Genomic DNA, 27,378 nt, shown 5'->3' with positions numbered 1-27,378 from the left:
CATGTTGCATAATGCATTGATAGATTAGATGCCGTGGTCGGCTTGGAAACGAATGCATTGGTGGCCCGTGGTATGGGACACGGAGGCACTATGCAGTCGTACTGCATATAGGAGCATGCGGTATTAGGATTCTCACCATCCCGTGCTACGACCCTTCCCAACAGGGTTTGAGGTGTTGGGTTGCCATTTGGGGGGAAGCAGGGGTCGCGGTTGTCGGACACTGTGGCGGTTAGGCATTACGCCCGGCGAGTCGTGTAGGACAGCCGGCAACCCCGGTGGTATTTCAAGAGGGCCAATCGTACTGCTTTTAAATTGCTGGAGTCAGCACTGTCATTTAATTTATTTACATTTCTGTTGAGAGCCGGTGGACGGCATTGTCTTATTTTTCCGAGTACTCACGGTGGGCCTTCTCCAACAGCCCTATGGGCGTATCGCGGGAGGGAGTTCGCGGCTCGTACCCGGAGTATACGCGCACTGTGGTTGTAGTAGCACTAAAACCAAAGACTTAGTAATGTTGATTAGGTGTATGTGATCTAAAATGATTTGCATGGCATGTAGTGCATATGATGTGTTGTGATGTGTGGACTGTTGTGTGTAGTCCACCTCTCTACTTACTGAGCTAGTGAGCTCATTCCACGTGTACACCCCTTTTTAGATGATTTTGCAGGTCATGCATCTGAGGAGCTTGGGGTGGGTCCCGCAGTCGAGTTTCCTGATGAGGACTGGTGGACCCCTGAGGAGTTTGAGCACGGCATAGACTGCGCGTGTGAGAGCTGTGCTGCGAGACAGCAGTTCTGAGGCCGAGCTGAGCTCCAGCCTTGAGACCGAGCCGAGCTGTGTACTCTGATGATTTTGGTTAATTCTTGTATATACTTGATATTTGAACTTTATTCTTTTTGTGTATATATTATGCCTTCGGGCCCAAATGTATATATTTATTGTATTACCAATTGGGTATCAAGTATATGGGAATTATTTACAGGTAAAACTTAGTCTTCCGCTGATATGATGAATTGATGTTAGTGTGTGTATGCTGTGGTGGAATACAGTATCTGATGATCCTGGCAGGTTTGGGTTAACCGGTGTTAACTCGGTCACCGCTCCGGTTCAGGGTGAACGGGGTGTGACAGACAACTTTTCAGACCTGGAAAATTATGAATGCAAAGTTGGCAGGATATGCTTTATGATGCAAAATGTTGTAGAATTAATAAATTTGTAAATTTATGGAGCTTTGCCAAGATTTGGATTCCGAGATGAATGAATAGCGCTAATAGGAAAGATGGAATCAAATAAATGGATTTGAGAAACATTGAAATTTACTCTGTAATCTGTATTGAGATATAGTTGCAAGCCGTCGCCTAGGAGTCTAAGCGCCTTGGTCACCTTGTTGCTGTTGCCTTGCATCTTAGCCCCCTCCAATGCCTTGGGTTGCCTAGATTCCGTGACAGCTATGATTGAGATAGTTTAGGTTTTGTAATAAGACCATAAATAGTAGTCACAAGATTAGAGAAAAATGGTGCCTCTTGAATAGCCCGAAAGGAGCAAGTTTAGGCCATGATGATATGTATACAAGTAGTTAAAAAGGATTTTAAGGTTACTGAACTTTAACTAAAAGGAATTGCTGAAGAGGGTCTATTTACAACTCAACACAGCAAGACCTTTTTGTTTTTTTTCCCCCTTCTTTGGTTGGGGGTGGGGGTGGGGTGCGGGTGATCACATCACATTTTCCCCTAAATTAACAGAATAGGTGAAGAACCATAGCGTGAAAGCAACGAGTGAAACTATTGCTTGCTCACCTTGCACCAAGCTTTCTTGCTACTGTGAGAAAAACTACCTCTGTCTCAGATTTTTAATTTATTGATCATAGATCCATGAATTATGTAATTGATCCATACCCTAATGGTATTTGAGGCTAATAAAATACTTTCGCCATTGATATTAAATGAAAAAAGGAAATATAGTGAAGACTAGATTTGGGAATGCACTGATGCACAACCACATGCACACAAGTATCAGTGATTAGTGTTTAACAACCAATACACCTCAATTCACAGGGTGTTATCAGCTCCTTTGTATTGGGTGGCCAAAGAAATGAGCATTTGATGTTTAATTCCTAATGCGGATTAATAACCAAAATAGGCTTATTTTATTAGGAAAAGCCTAGGGTTGGGTTGTAAATATGTTGGGCCTTCAGTCCATGTGGTTTGGAGTGTATTGAGTCACTTTTATGGGTTTAAAAGAGGGGCTCTAAGATTGAGTACGGGATTACTAGTGAGTTCCCTTTCTTCATTAGTTTTCTTTTTAGTTGGGCTGTGATGGGGTTCACTAGTTTCATTATTTAGTTTCTAAATTTCAGTCTTATTTAGTTTCTAAAATAAGTAGTTGCTATTTTATGTAAGCTTCTAATTTTGCTAGTTTCTATTTTCAGTTTTAGTAACTAGAAGAGTTTCTATTTTACTAGTTTCCTATTTCAGTTTTTTGGAACTAAGTTTAGTTTCTATTTTGTAACCCCATCACTATTATAAATAAAGAGAAGGCTTATTAGTAGCCCACAATTTGAATTATGAAAAAGAAAGCTTGCTGCTGCCGCTGGTCTCTGTTGAGGCTCCCTTGTGTTTGATCAAGGTTTAGGGATTGGTGTTTGATTCAGTTGACACTCTGCGGTGTAAAGCCCGAGTGGATTTCTCTACTGTTCTCCAAGTATTTTTCTGGCTTTATTCTCAAGGTTTGCTGCTGCTAAACATTACAGGTATTTATCTTTTTTCTCACAATAGTTCTGTCCAGGCGAAAGGTATTCTGGGGAGGATTTTCGACCTTCTGTTCTGGCCCAATCCCTGATCACCTCTGGCTGAGATTTTGACAGGAGGTTACCCTCCTTTAGAGAGGAACTCGATCCAGTTTGCAGCCCCATCTAGTTGGTGGTTTGTGAGATATTAGAAATCTCTGATTTTTTGTCCTGTAGTGGTTTTATTAGAGCAGAACCAGAATCGACTGTGAAGGCAGTCCTGTTCTGTCTCTGTGGTATCTACTGTTGATCTGAGACTGTTAGCCTACTAATACTGCTGCTAGTTCCTTTTCTATTTGATAAATACTGATCTGTTCTAAATCATCTTGGATGCAGAAATCGATAGCTGTTGGTGTGCTTAATTTTCTGCTAGTCTTATTTCTTTGGTGTATGGTTGGTATTTGATTGTTCTTGGTTTAAAAGTTCCTGTACATTGAGACTTGGTTAGACCCCTATCCTAGTTTACATTAAGTGGTATCAGAGCATGGCTGAGAACCACACTCCCACTTTAGCTACTATTATGGAGATGCTACAAAATATGAGAGCTGAACTGAAGGCTGAACAGCAAGCCTTGTGGACTGAACAACAAGTTATGAATGAAAGGTTGTTTGACCATGGAGACCCAACCACAACAACCTACCTGTGGCTCTCATACACCACCTGAGGTAGAAGTCCCATTGAATGTAACTACTCAGTTGGCTAATAGGAGACCTATCCCTAATTTGAGAGCACCACAGAGGGTTTCTGTAGAGCAACCTACTTTTGAAGAACACATAAGGGGTTATTTTGAGACTAAACGTCCTGCACATCAGAAGTACTCAAGAGATTCATAGAAGATTAAGCTTGATTTGAAAGAGTTTGATGGTAGACATGACCCCCAATTGTTCTATGATTGGGTAGCTGCATTAGATGATTATTTTGACTATTATGACCTACCTGAGGAACGAAAGATGAAACTAGCTCGTGCTAAGCTAATTGAGGCTGCCCGTAATTGGTGGAGAACCTATGAGCAAGAATTGGAAGACCGTGGTAGAGAGCCTACTACTTGGGAGGAGATGAAGCTTGAACTATTTGACAAATACTTGCCACGTAACTTCAGAGCTCGCATACAAGATCAGCTGAACTCTCTTCGTCAAGGGACTATGACTGTTGTAGAATACATGAACAGGTTTGATGCACTTTATTCTCGCACAAGCATAAGGGAGAATGAGAGGCAACTACTATCTCGGTTTCGACTGGGATTGCGAGCTGAAATCAACAAGGGGAATTGGTGTTGTTGATGTGTACTCGGTGAGGGATTGCTTTGACAAGACCCTACGAGCAGAGGAGCTTATAGCACAATTAGGTAGAAGGTTTGGTTTTCAAGCTGGGGAGGTCAAGAAAAAATTTTCAGCCACTAAACCTAGTAGTACAGCACCCCCAAAGGCCATTACTCCATGGACTGATTACAAAGGAAAGGCACCCATGACAGGTAATAACAAGGTACAGTGTTTTCATTGTCAAGAGGTAGGACACTTTGTTAAGTTTTGGCCACATAAGCAAAGGGTTAATGCAGTGGCTGAAGTTGAAGACTCCAATGAGAAAGATGAATCAGCTCTTTATCCTTACCCCTTGGAAGATAATGATGATGGTGGGTATGGCTATGACCTGGAAGACACTAATGATGATGACACTTATGGCATTCATGTGATTAGTAATGTCTTGGTGTCTGAAACCATAGAAGAAAACTCCACTGAAGGATTCTACATTGAAGAGAGCATAGTAGACAAGACTAAAGCCGTGGAAGATGAGGTAGTGATTGAGAGAACTCCACAACAAGTCTTTGAGATTCATGATGAGAAGGAAGAGTTTGTTCCAATCCTTGATGAGAAGGTTATCAACATTGATGACTCTATACACACGATGACAAGACATTCACAGTTGGTATTGATTCAGAGGTTGAGCATATAGAGTTAGTTATGCCATCATGGTTTTTTGAAGAGAAAGCTCCACGCCTTGAAGACTACCTTCCAAAAGTCTACAAGCAACCTGAATTCTGTTTGGGAATGGTTACGGTCACGTGTTGTTCCCACCTCATCACTGCAAAATTCGAGGACAAATTTTTTCAAGATGGGGAGAGTTGATGTAGATTAATAACCAAAATAGAATTGTTTTATTAGGAATAAGCCTAGGGTTGGGTTGTATATGTGTTGGGCCTTCAGTCCATGTGGTTTGGAGTGTATTGGGCCACTTTTATGAGTCTAAAAGAGGGGCTCTAAGATTAAGTACGAGATTACTAGTTTTTTTCCTTTTTAGTTGGGCTGTGATGGGGTTCACTAGTTTCATTATTTAGTTTCTAAATTTCAGTCTTATTTAGTTTCTAAAATAAGTAGTTGCTATTTTATGTAAACTTCTAATTTTGCTAGTTTTTATTTTCAGTTTTAGTAGCTAGAAGAATTTCTATTTTATTAGTTTCCTATTTCAGTTTTTTGGGAACTAAGTTTAGTTTCTATTTTGTAACCCCATCATTATTATAAATAAAGAGAAGGCTCATTAGTAGCCCACGATTTGAATTATGAAAAAGAAAGCTTGCTGCTGCCGCTGGTCTCTGTTGAGGCTCCCTTGTGTTTGATCAAGGTTTAGGGACTGGTGTCTGATCCAGTTGACACTTTGCAGTGTGAAGCCCGAGTGGATTTCTCTATTGTTCTCCAAGTATTTTTCTGGCTTTATTCTCAAGGTTTGCTGCTGCTAAACATTACAGGTATTTATCTTCTTTCTCACAATAGTTCTGTCCAGGCTATAGGTATTCTGGGGAGGATTTTCGACCTTCTGTTCTGGCCATAGTTGTCATGGCGTCGCCTAGGCGTCGCCAAGGCGGCGATTTGGTGTCCTGGTAGAAAAAAAAAGTTCATGGCAGTGCTACGATTTATGTGACTCACAAATGGCGGTTGTCATTGGCTGATAGGCGTCGCCATGGACGCCAGGTCACACCTGATTCACCAGGCGGTCGATTTTTTGTAAAATGCTGGGTGATTTTGATAGGGCTATCTTGATTTTTGATGATTTGATGTTGCTTAATGTTGGTTTTATATGTTATAGGGTATATATTGTAGGTTTTGTAGCATGCTAAATAACTTTAGAGAATAGGGGAAATAAAAAAGTAGCATACTAAATAACATTAGAAAATAGGAAAAATAAAAAAATGACACATGGGCGATTTGACCGCCATGGCAACGCCATAATGGGCGATTCATCGCCAAATCGATTAGCCACCCCTCCACCGCCTTGGATCGATTTGACGCCGTGACAACTATGGTTCTGGCCCAATCCCTGATCACCTCTGGCTGAGATTTTGACAGGAGGTTACCCTCCTTTAGAGAGGAACTCGATCCAGTTTGGAGCCCCATCTGGCCGGTGGTTTGTGAGATATCAGAAATCTCTGAATTTTTTGTCCTGTAGTGGTTTTATTAGAACAGAACCAGAATCGACTGTCAAGGCAGCCCTGTTCTTTCTCTGTGGTATCTACTATTGATCTGAGACTGTTAGCCTACTAATACTGTTGCTGGTTCCTTTTCTATTTGGTAAATACTGATCTGTTCTAAATTATATTGGATGTGGAAATCGATAGCTGTTGGTGTGCTTAATTTTCTGCTGGTCTGATTTCTTTGGTGTGTGGTTGGTATTTGGTTGTTCTTTGGTTTAAAGTTCCTGTAGATTGAGACTTGGTTATATCCCTATCCTAGTCTACATTAATTCCCCTGGTATATAGTATTTTTTCTATGAGCTCTTGGACTTCTATTTTTTATTCATTTATCACACTGCTGCATGCATGTTTACTTTTTACATTTCATTTTAAAAAGTGTTTTGGGCTCTCCATTCACTACTTTACTAATATCATTTTTTTTTATTTCTTTTAATTTATAGTGGCAATCATGTTAGCTTGTATGTGAAGCAAACTGTGGCCTCATCTTTTCCACACTATGGGCACTCAGGAATTATTGAGGCTGCACGTGAACTTTACATGCAAATCGATGGAAACCCGGGAAATGAAGGTCAGGAAATTGGAAAGTGATCTGCCTTTCTTACAATTTTTCTTTCGGCATATATTATTGCTTTTTCATAAGCATTCAGTGACTCACTGAGTGAGACGGTTTGTTTCTTCACAGAGCTTAACTTTTTTCCTTTCTATCTTAAGTATATCTCTTGCATTACTATTCTGCAATAAGAATCTTAGAAATCGAAAATTCATGAAAACAGCCTTCTGTGAAAAACCCTGGCTGATGCTGCTGATATATCCCTCTGTATTCTGTATCTTCCTTATGTCTGGATGGTTGATGTTGTTTCATTTACTTTTAGATATTTGAGTCACTGTCATTGGTCATGACAACCGCTTGAATTCATGCTCCGAGCTTTCCCCTTGACCCTTGATTTTTTTATTCACCAAAGAGTTAGAAACACCCTGTTAGTGATTTGCCGCATGATAACCATGGAAAGTTTTATTAAGTTCCTGTCTTGGTAATCTGGTCAAGCATTGCGAAAATAACACAGAAAATTCCTGAATTGGAAAAAATCAAGTCACTAAAATTTTCAGGTAAACCAGGACCATAAATTGGGCTGAAATTTCAAATATAGTCGAAAAGACTCTAGCCTGTCTGAAGAAATATTACATACCTAAACAGAGTATAGATGACACTGGCGGCTTAGTATGTCTTCTCAATCTGCATATCCAGATAAGCAAAACCAGTGCCAATTTTAAGACAAGAAAATCCAAGATGATTTTATTGGATTGTCTTGACATTTTAGAGAGTAACAAACCAGGCAGATGTGACAGAATTTAGTTCTAGTTCTGAAAGTTGGATTGGGTTTACCAGGTTTCTGAAGTTTGCAATCAGGCATACTTTTCAATCCAGAAATGGAAAACTAGCACACTATGAACCAACCTATACTGCATTCATCTTCCATAGTGCAGTTAAAAGAACAAAACAGATCAAACAGACTAATTTTGACCTTCGAGCCTGGACCCACAAGAAAAAAAGGAGGGAAGGGAGGGAGGGGACTCACAGTGGCTTCAACTAGAAAGAACTCCCACCAATGGACACAGTTATGCTAACAAATCACTAGGAGCTGCAGTCAATCACCTTAGTGTTCAAATATCAGATAGTAATGGCTGCAATGATAAGGAGCATGACCTGGGACCACCAAACTCATTTTCTCCGTACTTTCAAAGTTCTAGAAATTGTCCTGATAATTTTCATAAAGGTTGGTGAAGATTGTCATGTTCATGTATCTTTTTTATCCAATATGTTTGAGAATCAAAATTATGGATAAGAGTGAAAATATAAAAAAAAAAAAATTCAACAAATTTAGAATTCCTGCTCAATATTAGACTATTAATGTTCAAGTGTGCCATGGGAAAAGTTGTAAAATAACATAAAAGTTGCTGGTGTGTTTGATAAAATGCATTATCAAGAAAGAAATCCTACCCAAATCTCGATGATCTACCTTCACCACCACCTAACAATTCCAGCACCAAATGCTATCACCAAACCATCACCAAATTTTATCACCATACATTACTACTAGTGCTGGCTGCTATCACCAATCACCAATCACCAATCACCAATCACCCATCACCCATCACAGAGATTTTCATCTGTGTTCACTGACTTGAGAAAGACAACTACCTCAATAGTAAACAAGAAGAGGAGAATCAGATCAATCATGGCAATGGCATTGCTTGTGGAATTGATTTTTGAGAAAAAGAAGCTAATTAGATTGACACAAAGAAGAAAAACAAATAATAAAAATTGTAAAATGAGTGATGTAGGAAGGGAACCTAGACAACTAGGTTTCCTACAAGGGCTCAATACACTAGACAAAGGATACTCAACAGGTCTTGAATTGGGTTGGGTTCACAGTTGCTCAGAAAAATACAGATTTAACTTGCAAGAATATTAGACTAACTAACAGTGCAGCAGCAGTCAATACTAGTCTAAGCATGAAAACCACTTAAAATTACTCAAGTGTCAAATGGGGATATTGGGAAGGGAACATGGCAGCAAATATGTGTTAAGTTTAGCACCAATCAATCAAGACATTAAGCAAGATAAGTAAACCAAACAATGTCCTAAAATCAGCCAACTAATGAAAGGTAAAACAACAGGATTTTCTTTAGAATAACAGTAAATAATGGCTAAAAAAAAAAAAAAACAAAGTATATTTTCAGGTTTCAGGGGGGGGGGGAATAATGAAGATAATAGACAGCTAATGAGTGTGGAACAGGGGGGGGATTTTACTTACCTTCTTGCTGTCCAAAGTCTGAGGAGAAAAGAAGAACTCAAGGTCCTCCAAGATAAGGAGATGCCGTCCACTGTTGGTGATGAAGAAAAGTCCAGCCTGTTGAATAGAGACCCTTGGTGTTTGTCGAGGTAGCTTGGTGGATGAGGTTGGGGCTCACAGCAACTCTCGGACAGCAAGTACTGTTAGCAGCAGTAACCGAGAGATAAAGGGAAGAAAGAGGGAGAGAAAATTGAGACAGAGAGAGAGAAAGGCGAGAAAGAAAGAAAAAGTCGAGAGAAGGGGGGGTGAGAGTCAGAGGCGAGAAAGGCAGAGAGGCCGAGAGTGAGGGGAGATCGTGAGAGAGAGGCGACAGCTTTTTTGGTATTCAAAAATTTTATTCATTGACTAATTCAAACGATGGCCAATAGCCTTACATATATAAAGAATAAAATTTCTAAAAATAAAAAAAAGAGATATTTAGAAACTCAATCACTTGAAATAATAAACTACCTAATAGACCAATAGAAAGAAGTCTTAGTTTCCTAATTGTTTAAAACAGTCAAATAATACTATGAATTAAAGTAAAGTACTAAAATAAAATAAGATTTGGTGGGATCCACAAGGATTTGCCGATTGGGAGGGAAAAGGGGGTGTCGAACCCAGCTTTGGGAAGGCTGGTTCGACTCCCTCTCTTTCTTCTTTCTTCTTTCTTCCTTCTTCCTTCTTTTTTCTTCTTGCTTTTCTCCAGCCAAATGGAATGTATATGTGGCTGGGTCTTGCACCTACACAGCTGGTATACGTGGATGTCCCCATCAATGAGTACCTTTTATTTATTAAATAAGTTAGGAATTTCTGGGCCCGTTTGATAACGTTTCCAGAAACGCGTTTCTACCGTTTCTGTGTCAAGAAACGACAGAAACGGAACAAAAAGCGTTTGATAAACCTGTTACGTTTCTGCTTATTTCAGAAACAAATAAGAATTTATATTGATTTATGGTTCAAGAAACAGAAACGACGGAACAAGTAGAACTTGTTTCATCGTTTCTGGAAACAGACTTGTGGACCTTTCTTTCTCCCAAACCCGACATTATTCCCTTGACACCGACATCCGAGCGTTCGATGCCCATTGAGTATAGACATTTCTCGACTGGAGCTGAGCGGAGGAATCAACGTTGAGGGCTTCACGGTAGAGAAGCTTCTCATGAAAGAGGACACTAGAATCGACGGCAGACCCTAGGTTGATGGGGAGAGGAGCGGAAAAGCGGAGCCTCAGGAATTGACTTTTGTCGGCGTGTTTCAGGCACAACCGACGGCTTTGGCTTCGGCTTCGGCTTCGGCTTCGGCTTCATCAGTTGTGACTACGGCATCATCGACGGTACCAGAGAGGTTAACTTCAGTGACGGCTCTAGGTGCGGCTTCATCGAAGGGAAGCATTACAGAGGAGTAAGACAACGGCCATTCTACCAAAAAAAAAAAAGGCAATGGCCATGGGGGACAATTACGGCAGAGATTAGAGATCCGGCGAAGAATGGTGCTAGAGTTTGGCTTGGTACGTTCGAGACGGTTGAGGAATCTCCTGTGCCAATTTGTAAGAACTAGGGCAGAATTTGTTTTCATTTTTTTTTTTTTCAAAGACTTCTTTGATTTATGGATCATATAAAGGGGGAATTTGTTATTTTGATCAAGGATGGGGGAGATGATGATCTAAACTGGCCAAGCTCTTGCAAGTATGAAGTCGTGAGGGGTTTGGCGGAGAAGCTCATTGATGAGAACCTCCGTGAAGGTTCCGAGACTTTGAGGGAAGTCAACCGTGCAGCCCTCTCTGGGGTCTTCTCCAAGACTCTTCGTCAGCTTGAAGCTACCATGTCGAGGCAGCAGGAGCACTGGCTTGTCGTCAATGGTGATGGTGAGGTAGGATCCGGGCAACTTCGTCGCCGGAGGAATAGGGTCTTAGGAGCTATTCGGTCATTCCAAGAGGGTGCAAGGAACGTGTTGTTCGCTGACGGTGTTGATGGTGGTGGTGGTTCAGCTGAGAAGTGGGCGGCGGAGCTGTTTTGGTTGGCTCGGAAGATGGGGGATTGTGGATGTGTGGAGGCGGCAGAGTGGAGGTGGGGGACGGCATCGAACTTGCCCAGGCTGGCTCCTACGACAGAGAAACGTTTCAAGAAACAAGAGGTTTATCAAACACTCAAAATTACGAAAATTTCTGTTTCTGCCATTTTTTGAAACAGAAACGGCAGAAACATTATCCAATGGGCCCTCGGTTTATGTTGAGATTATGAGAGGCAAGTTGCTTCTGCTTCCCTTGTTTTGGAGACCTAAGGGTTAAGTTATTGAAGATGGGTAAGAGATTGATGGGGACATCAAGGTGTACAGGCGCAAGAAGAAGAAGAAACAACCATCTTTGTGGCTGGAAGAATAGAAAGAAGAAGAAGAAAAAAGGAGGAAGAAGGAAAGCTCGATCCAACCATTCCAACGCTGGATCGAGTCCCTTTCTCTTTCCAGATTTTAGAAGATCTTGTGGGCCCCATTAGTTATTAGTTTAGTAGTTTATTTGTAGTATATTCTTTTCCTTGTTAATCTTTTAATTAATTAGGAAACTACTTTATTGGTTGATTAGTTTTTAGGAAGTCTTTATTTACTAGTCAATTGACTCTTTTTATTTTTAGTAACTAAATTGATATTTATGTAATGGCTTAGGCCACGGTTGAATAATGAATGTTAATTAAAAAAAAGCCAAGAACAAACCCCACCCCTCTCACGGTTCTCTCTCTCTCTCGTTTTCTCACTTTTCTCTCGCCTCTTTCTTCCCTCAGCCTCTCGGCTCTCTCTTCTCTCTTGTCTCGCCTACTTCTCTTTTCTTTTCATTCTTATTTTCCTGCTGCTGTTTTTGTTGCTGCTGATCTCCCCTTTCGATGTTCACTGTTGCTACTACACACTGCTGCCCTTACCTCACTGCTGTTGCTACACACTGCTGCCCTTACCTCACTGCTGCTGCTACACACTGCTGCCATTACATCACTGCTGCTTCTACACATTGCTGTCTTTACATCATTGCTGCTGCTACCCTCGGCTGCTGCTACTCTCGGTTGTTGTTTACTCTCCGTTGGTGCTGATCTCTCTACAATCGGCTGGACTTGTCTTCATCAACTAAAGGTGGACTGCATCTCTTTATTTTGGAGGACCTTGATCTCTTCTTTTCTCCTCATATCTGAACAGAAGTATGGTAAAACACTAAACTAAACCCTCCCCACTTCCATTAATCCCTATTATATATTGCAGCCCATTGACATTGAAGCCAGCCTTTTGCCCTTTGTTTATGCTTATTTTTACCGGTTGTTTTAAGTTGTTTCGTCACTGCTATATCTCCAAAGAACCCTTGCTGATTTTCTATTTTAGTTGGTTGCTAGAGGACATTGATTGTTTGCATATCTAATTTGGGTGTCTAGATTGATTTGTGCTGAACCTAACATTCGTATGTCATTTGTTCCCTTCCCCATGTCCCCACTTGAAACTTAAGTAAGAATTTATGTGTTTTTCCGTCTAGATTATTATTGCTTTTGACTACTTTGTTTATTAGTCTCGTTTTATCTTGCATGCTTAATCTTGTTTGCTGAGTTTCTTTGGTCCTATCTACCTAAGCCCCTTGAGTTAACCCTACCTAGTTAGTTAATCTTGTAGGAGACCTAGTCACCTAGGAACCCCCTACATCATCTTGGTATCAGAGCATGGTTTTGTCTAGGTTGAGGGTAATTAAGTACTCCTGTCCCTTGTTTACATGTCTTATCTTTTGAGGTCTAGTCTCCGTCACCATTTGTCCGTGGTCGAGTCTGAGTTAAGAGAGTGATACCACAGTTTAGAGGACACCCTTTTCTTTCTTAAGTTAGCAGGACCAAATAGCATTGGACATTATTCCCTCCAAAAGCATATACTTGAGAGGGAGATTTCTAATCTCAAGATTGAAAGGGCTAACTACTTATCTCAATTGGAGATCCTGAGTAGATCTTGAGTCTTTGGTGGCAATCGTACCTTTGGCTGCCCATCTCCTTATGTCCACTCGTAGTGGTAGAGCATACCAGGATATGTCTGACCCTCCTAGCACCACCACCCAATCGGAGCAACTGGCTGAATTCATGAAAGTCGTTCAAACCATACAGGAAACACAAGCTATCCATCTCCAAGCCCTTACCGATAAGTTAGCTGCCCTCGAGACAAGTGCCCAAAACCCTGATGGACGGCAAGACCGTAACATAACTGGCACTGAACCTAGGGGCAGAGGCCATAACCCTGAGGAAGTAAACGAAAATAACCAGACTGATGGTTATGACCGGATAGGGGATAACTTTCAAGGCCTAAGGTGTGGTGGGGATCAGGGTAGGGGTCGAGACCCACCGCCAAGACGTCAAACCCAATATGGAGATGATGAGGGCTATGAGCACCATGATAGGGGCTTTGATGTCAGACGGATGATTAAGGTAGATGCCCCTACCTACGATGGTCAGATTGATGCTAGGATCCTTCTGGATTGGATCAAGCAGATGGATAGTACTTCGATTTCTATGATATGCCAGAGGAAGTCCGCTACCGGTTTGCTAAGTTCAAGCTTATTGGAGTTGCCCAGGACTTCTGGACAGACCTAGAGTACCAGGAGGACCACCTAGGACTTGAGCCAATCACCACCTGGGTAGAGATGCAAGAGCGGCTCAAGAGGGAATTTTTGCCTATCACTTATAGGCTCCGGTTGTTGAATGAAATGAATACCCTGAGGCAAGGGAAGTTGACTGTGACTGAGTACATGAGCAAGTTCAATGAATTAAAAATTAGAAGCCGTATTCGGGAGGATGTTGAGCAGACACTATCTAGATTCCTTACCGGGCTCAACTCCGGAATTCAGTCTCGTATGGCACCCCACCTGGTGCGAGACGTTCCACAGGCCTTCAGGATAGCCCTTGAGGTGGAATCCTCCATGAGAACTTATTCTCAGAGGAAGAGCTTCCAAGCTGGGGAGTCTCAATTTAGAAAACCACCCTAAGGCTCAACTGGATTCCCAAAACCCCTTGCTGCACCACAACGTCAATTTAACAACAAGGGTAAAGGAATTTTGGGAGAAGCACCCAAGAATAGTGGGCAACAACAGTGCTTCAAGTGTTGTGGGTTTGGTCATTTCTCTAAAGAGTGTCCCAATAGGAATCTTTATGTAGGAGAGCAAACCCCTGAGGAAAGTGACCAAGTGGGTTTTCAGGACCATGAGTATGAGGACCATAGGCCAGATGAGACCATATCTGATGAGGACATCGAGGCCGGTGACCTCAAGCTTGGCATTGTGCGTTGTATGGTCTCACAACCTAAGAATAGCGACGATTGGCGACGAACTAATATTTTCATCACCTACACATGTCATCAGGGCAAGAACTGCCGCATTGCCATAGATAACGGGAGTTGCATGAATGTGGTCGCCAAGAGCGTTGTTGCTCGAATGGGCCTCAAACCTGAATCCCACCCCAAGCCTTACAAGGTTTCCTGGGTTGATCAGTCCACCATTCTTGTAAATCTGAGGTGTCTAGTTCCCCTACACTTTGCAGGATATGAGGATCGAGTGTGGTGTGATGTCCTAGAGATGGATGTTGCCCACATCATTCTAGGTAGGCCCTGGTTATATGACCGGGATGTCACCAATTACGGGAAGTCTAACACCTATGTCTTTGAGTTCAAAGGGAAGAAGATCAGACTGACACCCAGTCCCCCTAGGGAAGTTAGGGTTCCAGAACACAAGGGAAGTACATCCAAACACGCCCCCACCAAAACACTCAACATTTTAAATCAACAACAATTTGAAGGAGAGTGTCACGAGTCAGGGGTGATTTATGCTCTAGTTGCCATACAGAGTAATACCAATAGGTCACGCTTATTCACTGAGGCTCCTAGAGAAGTGCAACCCTTGTTGAGGAAATTCGAGAGGCTATTTCCTGAGGAACTACCTGATGAGTTACTGCCTATGCGTGACATCCAGCACGCTATTGACTTGGTTCCAGGATCCTCTCTCCCGAACTTACCCCATTACCGAATGAATCCCAAAGAATACGTCGAACTCAAACGGCAAGTGGATGAACTGTTGCAAAAGGGATTCATTAGGGAAAGCCTTAGCCCGTGTGCTGTACTTACCTTGCTCACGCCAAAGAAAGATGGCACCTGGCGTATGTGTGTTGATAGTAGGGCCATCAATAAGATCACCATCAAGTATAGGTTCCCTATCCCTAGGCTTGATGACATGTTGGATATGATAGCCAACTCTTCGATCTTTTCGAAGATTGATTTCAAGAGCGGGTACCACCAGATTAGGGTCAGGTCTGGAGATGAGTGGAAGACAGCCTTCAAGACGAAGGATGGCCTCTTTGAGTGGTTAGTCATGCCTTTTGGCTTGTCAAATGCACCTAGCACCTTCATGAGGGTAATGAATCAAGTGCTTCAACCATTCATTGGCAAGTTCCTTGTGGTTTACTTTGATGACATCCTCATCTATAGTAAGACCCCGTCTTCCCACTTGGATCACTTACAGAACGTTTTTCATATGCTCTTTCAAGAGAAACTCTTTGTCAATCTCAAGAAGTGCACCTTCATGAGTGATCAAGTCATCTTCCTGGGATTTGTTGTGTCAGCTCAGGGAGTATCTGCTGACCCTGAGAAAGTGAGAGCGATTGTAGAGTGGCCTGAGCCAACTAACATTTATGAAGTACGAAGCTTTCATGGTTTAGCCACTTCCTACAGAAGGTTCATCTACCGGTTTAGTTCCATTATATCTCCTATCACCGATTGCATGAAAAAGAAGGAGTTTCAATGGACTAAGAGTGCTACGAAGGCCTTTAATGAGATTAAAAAGCTTATGACTAAAGCTCCAGTCCTGCGCCTCCCAGATTTCTCTAAGGTGTTCGAAGTTAACTGTGATGCATCTGGTATTGGGATAGGTGGTGTCCTAGGACAAGAGGGCCACCCTGTTGTCTATTTTAGTGAGAAGCTTAATGAAGCTAGGCAACGATATTCTACATACGACAAGGAATTCTATGCGGTTGTCCAATCATTGCGCTATTGGCGACATTACCTTTTACCTCAAGAATTCGTACTATTCTCTGACCACCAAGCTCTGAGATACTTTAGTGCCCAAAAGAAACTCAATCAGAGGCATGCCAAGTGGGTTGAGTTTCTCCAAGAGTACACTTTTGTACTCAAGCATAGACCTGGTGTTGAGAATACTGTTGCAGATGCACTGAGCCGGGTGAACGTGTTCCTCAGTCGCACCAAAGCTAGGAGTCGGGCTAGTGTGCTACTCCAAGCAATGAGTGTTGAGGTTGTAGGGTTCGAGCGAGTCAAGGACCAATACCCCACCTGTCCTGATTTTAGTGAGCCGTTCACTTCCTTGAGTGAAGGCAACCCAGTCAACGGCACGGACTACCTACTTAGGGGGGGCTTTCTTTTTAAAGGAAGCAAGTTGTGCATTCCCAGGACTTCACTCCGAGATTTCCTGATCTGGGAATTGCATGCTGGGGGAGTCGCTGGCCACTTCGGTCGCGATAAGACCATCACCCTCGTTGAGGACCGATTCTTTTGGCCAAGACTGAAGAGGGATGTTGCTAGAGTTGTGATTCATGCTTGGTCTACCAAGAACTTCGAGAGGCTACGATTCTGTTTATGTGGTTGTTGACCGCTTCTCGAAGATGGCCCATTTTATCCCATGCTCTAAGACCTCTGATGCATCCATAGTAGCCAAACTTTTCTTTAGTGAGGTTGTCAAGTACCATGGGTTACCCCTCACCATAGTGTCCGATAGGGATGTTAAGTTCACTAGTCATTTTTGGAGGACCCTATGGCGGATGATGGGAACGAAACTCTGTTTCTCCTCAGCTTTCCACCCTCAGACCGATGGCCAAACCGAGGTTGTTAATAGGAGCTTAGGGAATTTATTGCGTTGCCTCATAGGAGAACACCTTACCAGTTGGGATAGAGTCCTCAGCCAGGCCGAGTTTGCATATAATAGTTCTAAGAACCGTACCACTGGTCTGTCCCCCTTTGAGATTTGTTCAGGCTACCAGCCTCGGACACCCATAGACCTTATCCCAGTCGTGTCTAGTTCTAGGACCTCCTAGTCAACCGAATCTTTTGCTCAGCATATGCATGATTTGCATGCAGGTATAAGGAGACAGATAGCACTGAGTAATGAGCAATACAAATCGAAGGCAGATGTGCACAGAAGGCTACAAGAGTTTCAAGAGGGTGATATGGTGATGGTAGGAATCAAGCCACAACGTTTTGTTAGGGGAAAAGCGAGCAAGCTACATGCTCGTAGCACAGATCCGTTCAAGGTACTCAAGAGGATAGGTGCCAATGCGTATGTTCTTGATCTTCCAGCTAGCATGGAGATCAACAATATTTTCAATGTTGAAGACCTAGTCCCATACCATGGTACCTTTACCGTCACCTCTTTTTATCCTGATGACCTTGAAGACTTCCCTTTCAATATTGATGAGACTTCTGAGCCAAGCCAACCACTTCCCCCCACCTCGTTACCACCTATGCCTAAGGTCACGAGGAGAACTGAAGAAATTGAGGAAATCCTTGATGAGAGGATTGTGTCCACACACACTGGAGGATCTAGAGAGTTCTTGGTCAAGTGGCATGGACGTCCGGAAATTGACAACACCTGGATCACAATGCAAGAAGTCCAACAACTCAACCCAGACCTACTTGAGTATTATATGAGCTTTAATTCACCAGAGGTGAATTCTTCCAAGCCGGGGAGAGTTGATGGGGACATCAAGGTGTATAGGCGCAAGAAGAAGAAGAAGCAGTCATCTTTGTGGCTAGAAGAATAGAAAGAAGAAGAAGAAAAAAGGAGGAAGAAGGAAAGCTCGATCCAGCCATTCCAACGCTGGATCGAGTCCCTTTCTCTTTCCAGATTTTAGAAGATCTTGTGGGCCCCATTAGTTATTAGTTTAGTAGTTTATTTGTAGTATATTCTTTTCCTTGTTAATCTTTTAATTAATTAGGAAACTACTTTATTGGTTGATTAGTTTTTAGGAAGTCTTTATTTACTAGTCAATTGACTCTTTATTTTTAGTAACTAAATTGATATTTATGTAATGGCTTAGGCCACGGTTGAATAATGAATGTTAATTAAAAAAAAGCCAAGAACAAACCCCACCCCTCTCACGGTTCTCTCTCTCTCATTTTCTCACTTTTCTCTCGCCTCTTTCTTCTCTCAGCCTCTCGGCTCTCTCTTCTCTCTTGTCTCGCCTCCTTCTCTTTTCTTTTCATTCTTATTTTTCTGCTGCTGTTTTTGTTGCTGCTGATCTCCCCTTTCGATGTTCACTGTTGCTGCTACACACTGCTGCCCTTACCTCACTGCTGTTGCTACACACTGCTGCCCTTATCTCACTGCTGCTGCTACACACTGCTGCTGCTACACACTGCTGCTGCTATACACTGCTGCCATTACATCACTGCTGCTGCTACACATTGCTGTCATTGCTACCCTCGGCTGCTGCTACTCTCGGTTGTTGTTTACTCTCCGTTGGTGCTGATCTCTCTACAATCGGCTGGACTTGTCTTCATCAACTAAAGGTGGACTGCATCTCTTTATTTTGGAGGACCTTGATCTCTTCTTTTCTCCTTAGATCTGAACAGCAGTATGGTAAAACACTAAACTAAACCCTCCCCACTTCCATTAATCCCTATTATATATTGCAGCCCATTGACATTGAAGCCAGCCTTTTGCCCTTTGTTTATGCTTATTTTTACCGGTTGTTTTAAGTTGTTTCGTCACTGCTATATCTCCAAAGAACCCTTGCTGATTTTCTATTTTAGTTGGTTGCTAGAGGACATTGATTGTTTGCATATCTAATTTGGGTGTCTAGATTGATTTGTGCTGAACCTAACATTCGTATGTCATTTGTTCCCTTCCCCATGTCCCCACTTGAAACTTAAGTAAGAATTTATGTGTTTTTCCGTCTAGATTATTATTGCTTTTGACTACTTTGTTTATTAGTCTCGTTTTATCTTGCATGCTTAATCTTGTTTGCTGAGTTTTTTTGGTCCTATCTACCTAAGCCCCTTGAGTTAACCCTACCTAGTTAGTTAATCTTGTAGGAGACCTAGTCACCTAGGAACCCCCTACATCAGAGACACAATAGAGTTTGTTTAGAAGGAATTTCTCAATATTAGTTGGCAATGGCAACAAGACCAGCTTCTGGTAACAAATTTGGTGTGACAATAAACCTTAAAGATTTGATTTTCTAAGTATTTTTAGGCTACATGTGGACAAGCTAGTATCATAGGCTACAATACAATATGGCGGCCAAGACTAAAGGGAGGTCTGGACGAGGAACGCAAATATTCTGGTCACTGTACTTCCTGCCCTTCATTGAGGTCAGTTCTGACTTGGTTCACATATTGGCAATTCTGACTTTGGGGCTCTTGATTAAAATCTTCGTTAGTGATGTTTGTGAATCTGCTACTCTGTTCTCAGTTTGTATTTTTTCTGGGTTCACATTCTTTGTTTCCATTGCCTATTATTGCACAACTGGGTACATAGGTCTCTCCCCAGAAAACTCAAAGAATGCCCAGTTTTTCTGCTGTTATTAATCAAGAATTGTTTCTCTGTTTTGGATTGTTTAAATTTTTTTGTACAAAGTGTCAGCAAATACCCATACCACTTACTATTCTCATTACATGGCAATGTTCCTTTGTGAACCATGAGTTACCATATGAAGAATGTCCAACAACAATATGACCTACCCTAGGCCTCAACAACAATATGACCTACCCTAGGCCTAGTATGGATCAAGGTTCTAAATCTCACGTTTCGACCTTGGTCAAATTTGAAATATAGGTCGAAACCTGTGAAATTTTGGAGAAACCAGGTATTCTGGGCTATGTGAAAACCTTGGTTTTGACCCCTAGAAAGTGTTATTTTTTTTATATTTGATTTTTTGTGTACAACCTATTTTTTGACATTTTAAAGCTGATCCATTAACTATTTTCACAAAAGAACACCCAAAATGGTACTTATGGTGTTAACCTAAGTTTGCTAGCGTACATTGAATGGTGTTGTACACTAGCCTTGTTAATTTGTTATAATCACTAGTATAGATATAGCTTAGATACTAGAAACGTAAATAAACTATTAAAACAATCAAAACATACAACTTAGATAGTGAATTAGTCATACAACACTCACCACTTAATACTTGGTGGAGTTTCTAAGCGTTTCCAATCTACGAGGAGTTTCTAAGCGTTTCCAATCTATGAGATGCGTATCATTGTAGATATTGTAGCCGCTCCTCTGAATGCTTCACATATGAATCCTATGACATATTTTGGGCTCAACTGGTCTAAAACTCCATTACTACCCACCTATAAAGTCCCATCATCAACATGTTGTCCTAATCTAGGGAATGCCTCACTTAGACTGTGAGGATGTGGCACACATGGTTGCTTTGAAAGAATTCTACTATATCGAACAAAAAAGAAGTTCGGGAAAAAAGGGGTTTACCTTGAAGCTCCAAGAAGTCTTGTCTAGGTTGATCTTGGTTGATAATGCAAGATGGTACAAGAAGATTGCAGAAACTTGCGTAAAAATTGATGTTTTGGGGCCAAATTTCTCCTTTCTTGGTCGAAACCAACAAAACTTGAGAGATTCTGTCGAAATAAGGGAAACAATGGTTGGAATGAGAGTTATGATATGAAATTCTGGCTGAATAGAGAAGATTTCGATTACATACAAACTAGAGCTCAGATGGAGCTGAAACTTGGAGTAGATGAAGGTCCTATATGAGTCAACTAATCCTCAGACGGTGAGACAATTCCAATGGTTGGAATGAGAGTTATGCCGTTGACATGAGTGAGGAAACTTTTGACCACTCTTCAGAAACAATTCCGATGGTTGCAATTGATGGACAGCTTGAGGAATTTTAGAAAGGCTGCTGTTATCTTCAATTAATTGCTTAGCTGGCTAGGCTTCTAGAGGTTCCACTTGAAGACAAAACTGCAGGGGTTACTATTCGCGTTAACAGTGTGTTTCTTGTTTTGGGATTGGCTCAAAGGGACTAAGGTGGAGGCAAAACCAGGACCAAAACTTAACCATGATCTGGTCAGCTCGAGCCCTCCTCTTGACGACCCTATCTACATCAACTTTCCCCCTCTTAGAAAAAATTCGTCTTCGAATTTTGTAGAGGGTAAGTAGGAATCCCACGTGGTGCAAGTCCATCAAACAATAGAATTTCGAACTTATGGATGTAGTTGTATGGGCACGGTTGATGTTCTTCAAGGTACTTCAAAGGGATGACGAACTCCACTTGCTCAACTTCTACATCTTCAGATGTATCTATGGGTCGTCTTCTAGCACGTCTTCAACCTTCTTGAACTTAAACTCAAGCTCCTTAAGTTCTTTGGCCTTGTTGTTCATAGTCTGCTCAATGGTTTCTTCAACCACTACTTCAATCTAAAACACCTTAGGATCTTCCTCATGGCTGTTAACGATAACCACAGTTGTTGTAGTGCCAATCTCCTCGGGCTCGACCTCATTGCCCACCATTGCGACCATGTCACTTTTGACTTCATCCACATAAGTGTCACTGATAGGAACATCAATGACTAACTCTTCCTTGACAGTAGGAATTGCTGGAATTTCCACCACACTAACCTCTACTTCAGGTTCTGGTGCTTTGGTGGGAGGTGTCTTCTCTAGATATGCTTCTTTGTATTGCTGCATAAGAGCGGCAATACAATCTATCACTTTTTTCATGCTCATCTCACTTGTAGGTGTCTTTTGGGAATCTGTAGATGACTTCAGAGGGGACTTTGGCGGAGGGAAGTACATTCTTCGATCATGTTGAGATAGGTACATGCTTGCCAACTCGTACTTCATATCTTCCCAAGTCCTAGGCTCATGTCCTTGAGCTCGAAGTTGCCTTTCATGAACTCTCTATGTTTCTCGAGCACAATCACTCATCCGGGAGCAAGAAAATCGAAGTCGTCGCGTCTCTTTCAAGTTATTGCAGTCAATGTAGACATCCAATTCTTCTACCCAATCAAGGGATATGTATGGAATAATTCCCCCACGAAAATAACCAACTTTTGGGTCCATCCTCGGTTAGGATCTGATACCAATTGATGTAAGACTATCACATAGGACCTAATCCCTAGCAAAATCTGAAATTCTGACTGAATAGAGAAGATTTCGATTACGCACAAAACGTAGCTCAGATGGAGCTGAAACTTGGAGTAGGTGAATGTCGTATATGGGTCAACAAACCCACAATTCCGATGGTTGAACTGAGAGTTATGCTGTGGACATGAATTAGGAAACTTTTGACCACTTTTAAGAAACTAGTGTTCCTGGCATTGGATGATCCTCAAAATTGGAACGAAGATCCCTTGTAACCTGTCTAGATATCCTTTAAAAGATGAGCTTGAACTGCTGACTGGTTTGGGAGATATAGACTTCGATCCAAGTTTCCAAAACTCTGACAATGGCTGGTCGATTCTTGTCTTCCATTGGTCAGGTTTTCATGGCTGATTTCAATTTTCAAGTTACACGTAATAACTAATGTAAAACAGAAAATAAGAAAGGGAAAACATAATCGATGGAGGGGTTGAGAAGGGGGAAGAAGAAAGATAGGTTCTGTGCATCTCACCCTTCAAGTTTAGGCATCTCAGCTAGGGCCTCTCACCCAACTATATCCCATAGTACAAGTTGTACAACAACATAAGCCATTTTTTTTTTTTTTTGTTTCTTTTTTAAACTCTTATCTTCTTTTCATTATGATTGATGGGCTTTAAATAGCCTTACATTGCTTGTACTTAAGAAATAACAGAAAAGGAAACTAATTGACTGATTATAACTTCCTAAATTGACTTATGAAATAAACTTCTAAGTACTTTATCTTACATATAAAAATACAAACTTACTTGGCCACTAAGGGCTTGCATGATAACCATTATGTTTCTGGGAAAAAAATGTGTTTGATAATGTGTAGCCTAGAAATAGAAATGTGTTTGTGAAGCGCATATTAATTTCTATGTATGAAACTTATATAAATTTACAAAATGTCATTCAATACCCAAATTTGGCATAGGAAGTGGTGGTGGTGGTCGTTGTGATGGAGTGGTGGTGTTGGTAGTGTGGAGGTGGAGGCGGTGGTGATGCTGGTGACGGTAGTGGTGGAGGTAGAGGTCGTGTTAGTGGTGTGGTGGTGGAGGTTATGGTAGTGGCAGTGGTGGTGGTGGTGTGACGGTGGTGGTGGCGGTGGCGATGGAGGTGGTGGTGGTGGTGGCGGCGGAGGTGGTGGTGTTGGCGATGGAGGGGTGGTGGTGGAAGTTGCATTGGATGTGTTTTATTTTGAACATGAAATTGCTTTTTTGCCCATCAAATTAACCGTATGCTCATAAAGAGCAAGCCCTTATTTCTCCCTCTTATTTTTGGGGGAGAGAACTTCCTAAAAGATGCTTCTTTTTTTCTATTTCCCAGTAACCTTTTGGTCCCGGTTCATTCCCACCAACATAATACACTTTGAAATGTATTGGATATGTAAGGATTATCTTGAGCTCACTACCCACATTGTGATCAAACAAAAACTCCCTTACCAAAAAAAAAAAAAAAAAAAAAAAAGATCAAACAAAAACTCACATATTTAATAAGGGCACCTTTAAATCTTCAACATTGAACACCAATCCTTCAAAGAAACTTCAATGGAGATTCAACCCACACTAAACAAGAAGATATAGATGACTTAATGTATCTACCAAAGCCACACAAAGCTCCTTTTACTTGTCTTTTCTCTTCTAGGGTTTTTCTTCCTTTTGTTCTTGAAGAAGTTGTGAATGAAAGCCCTAAAATCCACATAAGAAGGTCCAACAAAAGCCCCATGTATGGTTTAACCACCCAGTTTAGATTGGAATCTACTTTGGCAGATTGATCTTATCTCTCAGTGCGGGAGGTATAAATTTTTTATATGTAACTCTAAATGAACTTATTCTTGTTTCTTCTTAAAGTAGACTCACAATTCTACTACTTTTTAAGAAATATACTTCCTATAATTCTTCTTTAGAAGTGCCTTAAAATTTGACTCAAAGTCAGGTAAACTGAACCCGTCATGAGAAACTCGGTTGGTTCTATTTCATAGCGACCGTACGGAAATGATCATTTCTTTCTTGTCCGAACTCCGATTGACTCGATTCTTTTTCTTACAAATAGAAGACTCAAAGCACTACATTTATCATGTTTATACATTCAACCCATGTGCACTTCAAGGATCTCAAAAATGGGCTTGAACCCAATTAATGTGTAAAACATTGCCTTTCCATCTTACATGTTGGCCTGAAGAACATGTCGTGCCTTTCTACTCCGATATCTGCGATTCTAGTTGCGTCAGACTCACGTCTCAAGGATCTACAGCTTGCATGTACATGTCTCTTTAATGTAGAAGTAGAATGATGCAGATTAATTACCAAAATAGGCTTGTTTTATTAGGAATAAGCCTAAGGTTGGGTTCCATACATGTTAGGCCTTTGATCCCATGTGTTTTGAGTGTAGTAGACCACTTTTATGGGTCTAAAAAGGGGTCTCTAAGATTGAGTACGGGATTACTAGTTAGTTTCCATTTTCATTAGTTTCCTTTTTAGTTGGGCTTGATTTGATTTATATTAGTTTCCTTAGGAGTCAAGTTATTAATTGAATCAAGTCATTAGTAGTTAGTTTCCTTTTTCAACTAGTTTCTAATTTCAGTTTTTAGTAACTATTGTATTAGGAGAATATTTGGTTTCCTTTTTGAGGAACCTTCTATTTTGTAATTCCCTCCCCTCATTAACATTATAAATAAAGAAGAGGAGGCTCCTAAAAGCCTAGAATGATTTTGATAAAAAAATTAATGGTTGTTGCTGTTGTCTTCTTCATGAAGAGTTGTCTTGTGTTTGATCAAGGCTGAAGGAATTGGTGTTTGATCCAATTGACTATTTGCGGCGTGAAGTCCAAGAGGTCTCTTCAAGTGTTCTTTTTCTTCTTCAAGTTTTCTTCTTCTTATTCTCAAGTTTTATTATTTTCTCAACAATTTCAAGTGTTCTTCTCAGAGATCTACTGCTGTTACAATCAGGTATTTATTGTTTAAAGTTTTCTGCCCAGAATTCTCTGCAGAAGTACCATCGGCCCTGTCTGTTGTAGCTGCTAGAAGTGTCTGTTAAGGCTGAAATTCTGATCGATTGTTCTCCTATTCTCCACTAAGGATCGATCCATATCTGGGCTGATTCTATGCAGCCATTAAAGAGATATTCAAAATCTCTCATATTTTGTCCTGTAGTGATTTTTTTTTCAGAACAGAACCAGAATCGATTGCTTTGATTTGTCCTATTCTTTTTCTGTGGTTCCTGCTGTTGATTTGGGACTGTTACCTCATTTTATTGCTGCTGGTTTTATTTATTTGATCAACTAATAGCTGACCTAAGTGGTATTGAGTACTGTGATCAATAGTTACTGGTTTCTTCCTTTTCTGTTGGTTGATTATCGCTGGAATATGGGGATTGGTTTTGGTTGTTCTTTGGTCTACAAGTTCCTGTTGTTTGGGTCTAGTTTGACTTGTCAAACCTAGTCCTACGTTATAGAATCACAAGTGATCCTAATCCCATGTAAGATCTGAAATTCTGGCTGAGTAGAGAAGATGTCCTTCAATAGGCTTGGTTCTAGCTCTCAAACGCTCTCTCACAGCAAACAAATAAAAGGAAAATAAGAAAAAAATAATTCGACGGAGGGTTGAGAAGGGGGAAGAAGAACTAGTGAATGGGCATCTTATCCTCAGGTTTAGGCATCTCACTTAGGGCATCCCACAACACAACAGCATAAGCCATTTTTTTTTTTTTAATTAATAAATTCGTGTTCAATGTTGTAGCCCCTTACAAACTTATATAGAAGACTCAAAACTGACTCAAACACTAAAAAAGAAAGGCTTAACCCAATCTTTAACTAATTAGGAAACCTAAACTGAAATAACAAAGAATCTTAACTCAAAATAGGACTCTAACTAAACTAATGAATTAAATCCTATTATCTAACTTTCTACCTATATTTTAGGCCCATTAAAGTGGCTTATTTCAAAGAAAACCCATAGGATCAAAGGCCTAACATATGTATAACCCAACTAAAGGCTTATTTCCAATCAAATAAGTCCATTAAGTGACTTATTTATATTAATTTGCCCTCTCTTAGAAAAAATTTGTCCCCGAATTTTGTAGAGTGAGAGGGTGATTATAGCATAGTGCATGTCCCTCTTCAAGCCGTAGAAAAATTTAGGTAGCTCTTTGATAATGTGGATGTAATCTAGAATGTGAGGGGCACGATCTTCATAATACTTTAATGGGATGACGAACTCTACATGCTTAGCTTAAAAAATCTTAAATGTATCCGTGGGATCATTCACATGAACACCTTCAACAACTATGTTCTTGACCTCCATAATTTCAATCTCAAGCTCCTTAGGATCTTCCTCTTGGCTGTTCACAGTCATCACAGTTGTTGTAGTGTCAAGTTCCTCAGTCTCAACCTCATTGTCCATTGTGGCAACCTTGTTGCTTTCGAATTCTTCCACATGAGTCTCATTGATGGGAATATCAATCATAGTTGTCACGGCGCCAAGGCGAACCAAGGCGCTGGAGGGATGTCTAAGCGCTTAGGCGAGAAGGCGCCCGCCTTACGGCGAATACGGCGCCAAAAAAGACGTTACTATTTTTTTAATATATCTATAATATCTAGTACAACTGTATAACAATGATATACTTAATTTTAAATTGCTTGTAAAAAATCAAGCCTTTAAGTTATATCAAAATACAAGAAGCACGACTTTAAGCAACATCAAGGGAAAAAAGTACACACTTTAAGCAATATCAAGAGACAAGAATCAACATTCAACATGAAATTCATATCAATGCAAATTGCAAAGTGATATATTTTCTAACATGAGAATACACAACAAAAAATAAAAAAATTATTCATAAAAAAAAAAGCTATAAATTAAACAAAAGGCATAAGTGCATAACAACATATAATTCCTAATGAAATATTATAAATAATATAATATTTAACTATTTAAGTATGTAGTTAGATATACTTACCTCTATGATGCCCAAAACGAGATCCACAAAGTCCATCATAGACCATGAGTCCATGAACCATGATATTTTAATGTTTAACCCCCTGTCAATCAATACATATAAGTTAGTGATACTAAAACACTAAGCAACAAGAGAAACCTTGTTCCTTAATATATGAGTCATGACTCATGATAGGTGATAGGCTATGG

General features: G+C 40.8%; 1 protein-coding gene across 11 annotated transcripts in view; it reads left to right on the top strand.

Annotated features, from left to right (window-relative positions):
• Nucleotides 1–27,378, top strand: part of LOC122071424 — an 81,490-nt gene that overhangs the window by 38,045 nt on the left and 16,067 nt on the right. For all 11 annotated transcript variants that reach the window (XR_006138184.1, XR_006138183.1, XM_042635769.1 and 8 more), the window contains one exon: nucleotides 6,689–6,816. Coding sequence is in view for 9 of the 11 variants with exons in the window: in XM_042635769.1 (XP_042491703.1) it covers nucleotides 6,689–6,816 (128 nt within the window). In the remaining 2 variants the exon portion in view is untranslated. The remainder of the gene's footprint in view (nucleotides 1–6,688; nucleotides 6,817–27,378) is intronic.

This window comes from Macadamia integrifolia, unplaced genomic scaffold (genome assembly GCF_013358625.1).
Source record: "Macadamia integrifolia cultivar HAES 741 unplaced genomic scaffold, SCU_Mint_v3 scaffold_223A, whole genome shotgun sequence".
Lineage (NCBI taxonomy): Eukaryota > Viridiplantae > Streptophyta > Magnoliopsida > Proteales > Proteaceae > Macadamia > Macadamia integrifolia.
The sequence above is the reverse complement of the archived record's forward strand: the minus strand, read 5'-3'. Positions and strand labels throughout refer to the sequence as shown.